Here is a 10,866-nt window from a genome sequence, read left to right on the forward strand (position 1 = left end):
GAGTGAAAAAATTCAATTTCCCTGTTGCGGGATAAATAAAGTAATTGTTCTTCTTCTAAAAAAATTTGTCTTCCTTTTTTTTAAAATAGCAAAGGCTCGGCACCCCGGGGTGCGATATTTGGTTTGTGTTTTTATTGGGCAGGATCTGCAGCCATGTCTCTAAAGCTTCACTGTGAACCTCACAAATATGAAAGGACACTAAAGAGGCAGGAAGACACGAGGACACCAAGAAAGAAAGAAGAAGCAAAAAGGAAAGAACAAAGGAAAAGAATGGGAGAAGGGCTGCAGACTTTGGCACCGCCCACCGAAGCTCGCGACACATGTCCTCTATCGCGTCCGCAGTTCAGATGTAAATACAGCCGGTCGGACACCATCGACTCATTCGGTTCAAACACTGTGAGAAGCACGATGTCTGGCAGAGGAAAAGGCGGGAAAGGACTCGGCAAAGGAGGCGCTAAGCGTCACCGGAAAGTTCTCCGTGATAACATCCAGGGCATCACCAAACCCGCCATCCGCCGTGTGGCTCGCCGCGGCGGAGTGAAGCGTATCTCCGGTCTGATCTACACTGAAAAAAAGAAAATGTTGGATTAACTTAATTAAATAGTGGACATTGGTTGCACACAGATGTTTTGCTTTGGCAGCAATTTAAACAATTGCGTTAAATTAACACAAGTTATTTATGTCCAATAAACCTGTGTATTTTGTGTTGATATAGTGTGATTGAAACATGTTTTGATAAAGTAATTTGAGCTCTTGGAACATTTTAATCCTTCATAATTTTATCACATTATTTCAACACTATTCAATAAACATTACCCCAATACTATTTGGTCACTTAAATACTACACGTTATTTTCATATTACATGTTAGTATTATATTCTATTGTCAATTACACATTTTTACAATGGAGGCCTTAAAACAGATTGTTTGCATTGTTCTCTGAAGATGGTTGCCTGTAACCACTAGTAACCTTTCAAAATAAAATGTTTAATTTCACTGCAGTGCGTAGGTAAACAATTGAACTGGTATTACTATTCCACTGTAATACAAATCAATAGTGAACAAGTAATTAAATAATACAAAATTAAATAACAATTGTAATTAAACAATTTGAAATGCAAAAATGTTAGTTACCTTTGCCATTCCAGCAATAATTTATTTTAATGTCTGATACCTTTCTATTATCTCTCTTAATCATTACAATTGCCCATTTTTACCCCAAGTAAAATAAAAAATGTACAGTTGCATGTCAAAACCTTTATTCAAGAGTCATAGGATAAAACAGACCTCATTGTGACATCTTGGTTCAAAACAGTACTTAAAATTCTTGAAATATCCCATTTCACACGGACCTGGTGGGATTTAGACTGTGTGCAGTTCTCCATCTCTTAACTAGTAAAGAGAACTCGGAATTAAAATTGAAGAACGCTGCCAATCAGAGAACTTTAAGAAGAGAGTAAGATGGGAAAAAAATTTGTCCCATCCACATGGCAGTTAAGGTTTTATGAATAAAATTCTTTTTTATAACTGCAGCTATGAAATATACAAGTGTACAGCAAACATACATTCATTTTGAAACAACTGCCTTAAAAATATGTAACTGTAATCTACAGAACCGAGTACAAAGAGTGCAATAAAATAAACCCCAATGTTTTGTCTTCAATAATCTGAAAGATGCCATGTATGAAAAAATAAATAAAAATACGGTTATCAATCAAGACTTAAGGTTTAAGTGACACTTATACAATTAACAAGTAAATATTTCAAAAACTGTTGTACTGCCTTCAGTCCAGCAATGAATTCACCCTCTATATAAGATTAAAGAACTGTCAATATCTAATGTAATACTGTTGTAGCAATTGGAACAGCACTTGTCCTTGAAATAATCAACACAATGTTAAAGTTTCTTACATTACACATTAGGCTAAAACCCATCTAACCTAAACATACCTCTGGTCCCACAGGTTGGGCCTGCACACAAAGAAAAACGATTCCTACAAGAGCCAAATCTGAGTTGTATTCTTAGAAGTAGTATTATTCTCAGAAGTATTGAACATTCTTTACTCCAACTGAGCTTAAAAGTTAACATCCTGATTCACACGGCCCTTATGGCACTATTTAGACTGTGTACAGTTCTCCACCCCCTCACCTGTAAAGACAGATTGAAACTACTACAAAGATTGAAGAATGCTGCCAATCAGAGAACTTGTAGAGAGGAAGAGGGAAAAAACTGGCCCCGTCCACATGGCAGGGTTAGGGTTAGGGAATAAACACTTGGTGAAGAAGTATACACTGACTGACACTTTTGGATGGTGGACTTAACAATGGATGCTGTGATTTGTCGTTGGTTGCTGATTGTTCACCTGGAAATTCAAACTCAACCCCAACAACAGTGATCTCTCCTTACTGCAGCAGTTTTGTCTTTAAGCATTGGGCTTTCCTCGAGAGTTGAGTCACATCCAATTCCATTACCACCTTTTGAATCACTTCGAAAGTGTAGCGGAGCTGTGGCGGGTACCTCAGATTCAATGAGTAAAAAAGTCCAAACAGCAAGGCTGTTGCGAGGGCCACATTATCCAGATCTTGAAGAACCACCACACCCTCGATGATGATGCCAACATCAGAAAAGCCATCGCCTGGCGTTTCTCTGGTGACGTAGATTCCCACTGTCGTTTTCTCGATGGCACTCAGTGCAGTGGCCTCAGTCATGTCCTGGTTACAGATAAAACATTTCTTTTTAAAAAACAAATAAATACATGATCGCTTGTGAATGCAGCAATTCTAATGCTATAGTTTATTCAAACCCATGTAAACAGCATAGCAGATTACTACAGATTGTCTTGCTATGCTGCAATTCATATTCAATTTCTAAGAGAAAGAAGTTCTCTGGAATTTTTCTGGAAGTTTTTTTCATGTTCCTGGATGACTTATTAACCTGGACTTAGTCCAGGGTTGTATCCTGGTCCCAATTCTGCGAAAGAAGGCAAATTGACCTAAACAGTCCAAGTAGGATCATAGGGTTAACTTTAAAATGTAGCAAAGCCACAATCTACTCACAAAACACTCACCATGTACTCCTGCACCAAGACGTCGGGATTCTCATTCAGATAGATGCAGAGTCCTTTAATGAGGGACTCCCTTCCAGCATCAACGTCATCCTTAAGAATTATAACAAAGAAAATAGAGATATTTGAACTAAAAAACACAGAAGAAAGTAATCAAAGAAAAACTCTTTGACTTTTTTAAACAGCATGTGACACAAATATCTACAAAACATTAGAACCAGCCTTTTGGACCTGACCTTTATATCATCTCCAGAGATGATAGATAGACAGCACTCACAGGTAAAGGGAGTTGAGCTTGGAAATGGATGCATATAAATATTTTCTGACTAATGCAATGCATAAACACTTTAGAGCTAAACAATCTAGAGTTAAAAAATCTTACTGTCATCATGGCAGCTACGTCTTTCAGCTTTTTGCCACGCTCCCCCGATTGCTTGGCAAACACTCTCAGTAGACGCTCAGAAAGCAGGTCAAGCTGCGACAGAAACCTTGATTGTAGAGGCATGGTTGTGATGCGCTTAAATTCTGTGTTTATCTGGAACATAAAATTATTTTTATATAAACAGCACAGTCCACAGATTTTAGAAGACCTTTCTACAACATCAAAACTACACCTGCCCGCCATATTATGGCGTGCACTTTGCATGGTTAATCATCTGGGCTCTGCTATGGAATATTTGGAAACACATCCTAATAAAATCGAGCATTATTTTTTTTACAAATGAACACATTATCTATGACACAACTAGTCAGGGCATCATTTGTTAAATTACCTCCATTGCATTAAAAAGAGCTGGCCATCTCTCTTGTACATTTATGACCATAGGAGCGTCAAAAATTACTTCTTGTCTTCTTAATGCAAATGTTCTGTCCATTTTAGCTTTAATTGTCTCTCTGTTGTTGCGCTTCTTGACATCTGAAAGGAGTTCGACCCTCATCTTCTCCAGGGACTGGGCACATTCTCCAAGTGGAAAAGAAGGGCAGTATTCCACTTCACCCCTCTTTGGTTTCTTAACGTCAAAAGCAGGGGAGCGTTTCTCAGCTGGCTTAAATTTCAAAGAATTCACACATACTTCAGGACATCCTACTTTACGGAGATGTGTGCGGTAGTTCGACAACTTGTATTTGAGGCTCATCTTCCATCCTTCATAGCCAGAGGGTGAGCCTTTTTCTTTTAAACATGGATGCTTCAAGATGAGTGCCTCTGCAACTTCTTCAAACTTACTGTCTTTGAGATAGACTGTGTACTTGACTACCTCCTGGATCAACCCCTCTAATATGTCAGACTTCAGCTTTGGATCAGGTATCAGCAGCATCCCATTTTCCTTGAAAGCTACGTGGGCCTTCTCAAGCTTAATTTCCGCATCGTATGTGAAACGGGGAACACAGAACAAATCTGGCCATGAAGCCCGTGATGACGTAGACTCTGGAGATGAAAGAATGACGGTGCTATCACCAGAACAGGATGAGGTGTCATCCAGTGCACTCGTTGATGAAAAGGAGAAACTGTGTTCACCTTGGTCTGGAGGTTGGCAGGATATGTATACAACCTTGAGTGTTGCTTTGTGTTGTATTTCTTCCATTAAGGTTAAGTTAACAAACTCGTTGCCAAAAAGCGTGTCCATAAACTGTAGTCGGAAGGGTTCCATTATTTTACACTGAGTCTTTATGTTAGTCTCTAGTTCAGCCACAGTTGAAGGCAGACCAGCAGAAAACATGACCCTCTGACTACTGTCTGGTCCAAGGATAACTCTGAGAACAGCTGGAGTTGTCATGGTCTCCCTTGACTGTCTGTTAGGAAAGAATAAGGAAATGTAATTAGTATCAATCAAGAGGTATTGTTAATCAACAAAGCTCATCTTTTTCCAATAAAACACTAACAATCTGACAACTTAACTAAAAAAAACACCAGTAAGTGTGTACAGGGTTTCCCATGCAAATTAGTACGTGACAGCAGAGGATTTTTTTTTTTTGTGTGTGTTTTCCAACACAGTCAATTCCTTCATCACAGTCTGATCTATACATGAGTATATGTTGCCAATCCCATCACCATTTCACACACAAACAAGGTTAAACAGAGTACAACAAACATATCCCAGTGATAACATTCAGAGGCTGAGGAGAACACAGGACAATACCAGAGGAGTGATGAAGTGCACTACAGGCTCAAAACATAATTGAAAAAGAGTGGTCTCTAGGGTTTCCATACATTCATTTTTAAAACTTTTAAGAGATGTACACAGCGGAGGCAAAAGAAGGATGAGAATTAAAGAGATGAAGAGGGGAAGAAAAGAGCAGATGGAACTGAGACAGGAGACGGAGGAGGAAAGAGATTGAGGGAAGTAAAGATAGGATAATCAGAAAGGGGGAAAGATAAAGAAAAGAGATGAGGAGAGAAGATGAGAAGGAAGGAGCAGAACAGGAGGAAAGAAAGAGGTGGCCCACATCTATGCATGTTAAATGTAAAATAATAATTACAAACCATTTCAAAATCTAGACAGAATATACATACATTTTACATACCAGAACATACAGATTGATCTCTTCAAGGTCACCATCCGCACACCCCCAACTACATAGGCAGCCAATGGATACTCATCAACCAGTTCGGATATTTCCACAAGAGCAAATTCTCGTGCTGGAGATGGAGTCAGCTGAAAGGCTCCATAATGCTCACAATACCATCCACACAACAGTTTCAACACAAAAAATAGTCTCTGCTGCAGGATACATATTTGATGGATTTCCCCAAATTCAGGCAAGCCACCCTCAGAACCATATGGCACTATCATACCTGGTCTGTAGTTTATTCCCTTGCTCCAAACATTTTTTGCAAGGTTTATTTCAGATACATCAGGATCTCTCTGTTTAAAAGCTTGAGCTAGCTCTTCCTTCAAAACATCTAATGGGACAGTGGATACATCCGATACATCGAGCACTGGTTTATCAATATTTGGAGATGACAAGTGATAGCCAATCATAATCTGATGTTTCACAGCCAGAGACAGAGGCACGTTTTTAAAGCAACTGGTGTGTTTTATAACTTTTTTAAAGAAACTGTGCTTTGCCTCAAACCTGATGGTCCAAAGTCCCACAAGAGGCCCCAAAAGCTTTATCAGTTGTGGGTAATGTTCTATGTAGTGGTGTTTGGGCAGCAATCTTTTGTTAGGAAACACCTCTTGATACCTTTGTCGATGATCTGAAATTTTGCTCTCAAGGTAGGCGATAGACTCATCACTGTGAACTGGGGCAACCGCTAGCTCAACTATCTGTTTTAGATCCAACAAGACCTGCCATACTGGCTCATGTTCAGGAATACTGGGGCCAATTAGAAATGGGAGCAATCTTAACAAGCTCCAATTTTCATGGGCATTGCCCCCTATGGTTTTCCTGCTTGAAAGATTTTGTGGCAAAGTATGAGGCTTATTGGTTTTGTCTGTCCACTTGTATGGGAAATGCAGAATGGAACTGTTTATATCACCCAAGGTGATATACTTCTTTGATATTAGTAATGTGAGGCAATGTGCTATTTCAACAGGCACAATGCCTTCAAAAAGATCATGAGCAATGTCAGGAGGGTAGCCACTGACAACGTGAAAATGAGACAGTGCTCCAGTAAAAGGACAGGCTCTTTTTACTCCAAATAAGCTACTGCCACTATCCAACGCTGCTCTGACATGGGTTTCATGTGTTTCTTTTGTTCTGAGGCTAAAAGTTCCTGACCTTACCTCATGCAATTGAATATCTTTAGCTGGTGCTGTACAAAAACGACAGAAGTAGGGGCCTGTAAAGTTCTCCACAAAACCTGCTATTCCGTGTGCTCCTAAATTGTCAGCAGCAATAGTCTGCACTGTACCCTTCAGTGTTTTGTTGAGTTGTGGGACAAAAATGCCCTCAACTTCCAAAGACCTCAGGTCGTGTATTAAGGGCTCTAAAACCTTTTCATAACCAAAAGACTTTACAGCGTCAGTTTTACACAAAATGGCCAAAAAAATTGAGGATAAACTAGAATGAGACCCTGGGGGAAGATTACTTAGTACCCAATACACAGCACAAAGTTTGTGGGTTTTGCGGGAGGTGCCCAAAGGGTTACAGACCTCAAAGTCATCAGCATACAAAGTTATGGATAAACTTAGATCCTTCCCTGACAACAAACCATTTTCCTTAAAATGCAGACCATCCTTGTAGGACCTGTACAGAATTTCTTTTCCAGTCTCTGTCTCCCTTTGTGTTTCGTGATGACTAACTATCTTATCTATAATATCTTTCCTACTCAGCAGCACTTGCAGGGATTCTAGGATGGGGACATACTGGAATGTTTTGTTCCCTTTTGCATCCAAAATATATTCAAGTGGTTCAACAACATTAAATTTTGCCTTGTAATATTGCTTACGTTGATATGCAGAACTCAAAGGTCCATTCTTCTCTATGGCCTTATTTAGAGGATTTGCTGAGCACAGGGAGGAGATTATTTCATCTATGATAGCTCTGTCAACCTGGAGCTTGTGCTTCTGAAAAATGTCAACTACAATACCTTCAGCATGAGATTTTGAGAGACAGCCAGTCACGTGGTGAAGTTCCACTAAAAAATCATTGATTGCTCTGCTTGGTACATGGGAAAAATGTTCTAATTTTAACAAAGCTGCTGCCAAACTGTGCTCGATTACATCTGGGAGGTCATTTAGAGCACCTGTACAGCTACCGGGTTGAGCATCCTCACCAATATCATCATCAGATGTATTTGAAGCAGATTCTGGAGGAGCAAGGGTTGCTGATGCTACAATTCCTGGTTTAAACTCTTTTGAGGAAAAGGACCTGTGTTTTCTGCTCTTGTGGGACTTAAAAGATCCTAGTATGTTTGTCTGAAATTTGCAATCCAAGAACATACACGTCACAACCTCATTTTTCTTTAAATGTGCCTTAATGTGAGTCCAGTATTCCCTCTCAGCCACGAGATCCTTACAAGGACACAAATGGCAACTAAATGTTAATTTCTCTGACTGATGACTACTAGTTTTAATATCATGACACCTATTCAAATGAATTAATAATGCATTCCACGTTCTAAAAGTGCATGGGCAGCTTGCATGCACACATGGAATACGATTGTTATTACCATAATGTCTATGACTGACTCGATAGTGCTTCAGAATATGGGACCTACTTGGAAAAACTGAAGGGCAGGTCTTGCATTGCCACATTTACTCCATCACTGGAACATAGCACCATTCACTGTGGAAATGGAAACAAAGACGGATTTAAGGTAGAGTTGGAGATCCTGGAAAACCAGTTCAAGCAGGTCACATTTTGAATATACACAGACAAAAGTCCAAGTTGTTTTCCTCAGACTTCTCCCCTAGAGAGCGCAAGAACACGCACTGCTTGTTCAGTGTTGGGTTCACATCAACTGATTGCAAAAGGTTAGATAAATGATAGTTATACTAAGAATGAATAACAATAATAATAATTGCAGTAACTACAAGAGCAAATACAACATCCTTGTCTCACCACAAAAACTTGAGCCCATGATCCATCAGCTGACTCAGGATGATATGCGATCTTGAGTTTGTCTGTCACTCTGCAGCAAAACAGGAAACAAATAATCTAGGCATGACAAAACTGTATTTCAATAAACCCACATTAGATGTACACTCATAGGCAACTGTATTAGGTACACTGCATAAACCATGGTAATACCGTATTGACCCGAATATAGGACATCCTCGATTATAAGACGACCCCACTTTTTCACATAATTTTCATCGTCCTATATTTGGGTCAATACGGTATATCAAATAATTAATGTGAATATTGACTTCTCTGATGAGAACAGAGTTTTCATTATGCAAGTTAGGCAGCGGCAGACCATCCCGACATGATTATTGCCACCACTATTCAGGCAGAGCCGACGCACACCAGTTAATGTGTCCTTTTTAGTTTGAATTTCCTCTACTTCTGCTCGCTAGCTTAATGCCGCTGATGACATTAGCAGAGGCTGCTCGATGCCCTAATCTCACTGATGCTAACGTTACAGTCACGGTACAGTTAACACACAATGTAACTGAACAGTCAGTTGGCAAACCAATTCAAACTTAAGAATAAAGTAGCGTCGCAAAGTTAGGTTGACTGTAACATGAACGGCTCTGCTCGAAAAACTAATTCAAATGAAACATGGTGATAAATAAGCGCGAGCAAATAAGCTCACGGCACATATTTAACGTTAACGTTAGGTAGTGACTCTCAAGACATTAAACTACATTTGGCTGAGATTTTGACAATATTTAATTAGAAAATCAAAACTTACCGACCGAATAATGGCGTGGAGTAGCACTTGAATATGACGTTGCGTTGCTTTCTTCTACCTGCGAAGCCCGCCATCCCAAATCGCGTGAGGCATCGCGATAATTAACATTGCAACTTTATTGATTTACTTTATCTCAACACGTTCCGAACACATTCGTGTACCCACTCTGCATATTATGTAGTTTCTACACTATATAGTTATGTTTAACTTTAAAACATGAGGTCATTGTGTTAAACGCACCCAAGATGCTTACATAAATCCAAGAGTTGGCCAGTCTCCTTTTTTCAGTGTACGAGGAGACCCGCGGTGTGCTGAAGGTCTTCCTGGAGAACGTGATCCGTGATGCCGTCACCTACACCGAGCACGCCAAGAGGAAGACGGTGACCGCCATGGATGTGGTGTACGCTCTGAAGAGGCAGGGCCGCACCCTGTACGGTTTCGGAGGTTAAACCGATGACGACCTGACGGAACAAAACCCAACGGCTCTTTTAAGAGCCACACACTTGATCTGAAGACACGCTTCCTCTCCTCAGTCCCATCAAACTCCGTCACCTCTGGTTCTTCACTGAACACAAAGTCCTAACTGTTGTTATTATAATATTACATAACACATAACATAGTACAGGCTGAACAGTATGGCATCATATTTGACGCGCGCGTGTGTGGTCAGTTCTCCTTTCAGTAAACAATACACATTAAATTATAAGGACATTACATAAAAATACATAAATACCTAATAAGATACAAAGGCACAGAGGAAAAAGACAATAAATAAGGCAAAAACAAATCCATGTAATGAACTTAATTTAATACGTGGACCATACTGTTATACATCTTTAACAAAGCTCATGTAACGTATCTGTGGTGTAATTACATTTGTTATTCATAATTTGGACAGACTCAAAATAGTTACGTAATTCAATTTTGAAGGGATTAAAGTTTGGTGGAGATTTGGAGGATTTAGCTTCATGGATATGATGCTTCCCTTGAAGAGTAGTAAGATTCAAATCCACTGTATTGTTTAGTTTTGGTTTTCATAACAGGAAGAAAGTCCAAACTGAAGGATCCAAATGAAACGGGTCATGACGATCACGGGACTAAAAGCCTGAAGTGGAAACAACACAGATCCATTGTCTCACATTTCTGTTCCAAGTGTTGCTGCGTTAGGAACAAAACAGTTTGTTCTGTTTAGTGAAAGATCCATTTGTCTCATTAATATTTGTTCTTATATTAACATTTGCATATTTAAATAGCACACACACACACACACACACACACACACACACACACACACACACACACACACACACACCTGTATTTAGTGAGCATCCATATCTGTATCCTGTCTTTTTAAATGGATAATGTGTGGACACTGCTTGAGTTTGACATGCACACTGTTCCACAATTTCACGCCATACATTGAATTAAATGAGACATTTTTTATAATTTCACATGTGTAATCTGTACACTTGACGTTTTTAAATGTAATGATGTAT

The 10,866-nt window shown here is 39.5% G+C and overlaps 1 protein-coding gene across 1 annotated transcript; it reads left to right on the top strand.

The window, feature by feature from the left end:
* Window positions 1–408: 408 nt before the first annotated feature.
* On the top strand, window positions 409–9,819 carry LOC310962911 (histone H4-like; the record flags this gene model as incomplete). Its single annotated transcript, XM_083935523.1, has 2 exons — window positions 409–559; window positions 9,659–9,819. 2 exons carry the CDS (start codon window positions 409–411, stop codon window positions 9,817–9,819), a joined length of 312 nt encoding a protein of 103 aa, XP_083791649.1.
* Window positions 9,820–10,866: the final 1,047 nt, after the last annotated feature.

Source organism: Echiichthys vipera (genome assembly GCF_963691815.1).
Source record: "Echiichthys vipera genome assembly, chromosome: 20".
In the NCBI taxonomy this organism is placed as follows: domain Eukaryota; kingdom Metazoa; phylum Chordata; class Actinopteri; order Perciformes; family Trachinidae; genus Echiichthys; species Echiichthys vipera.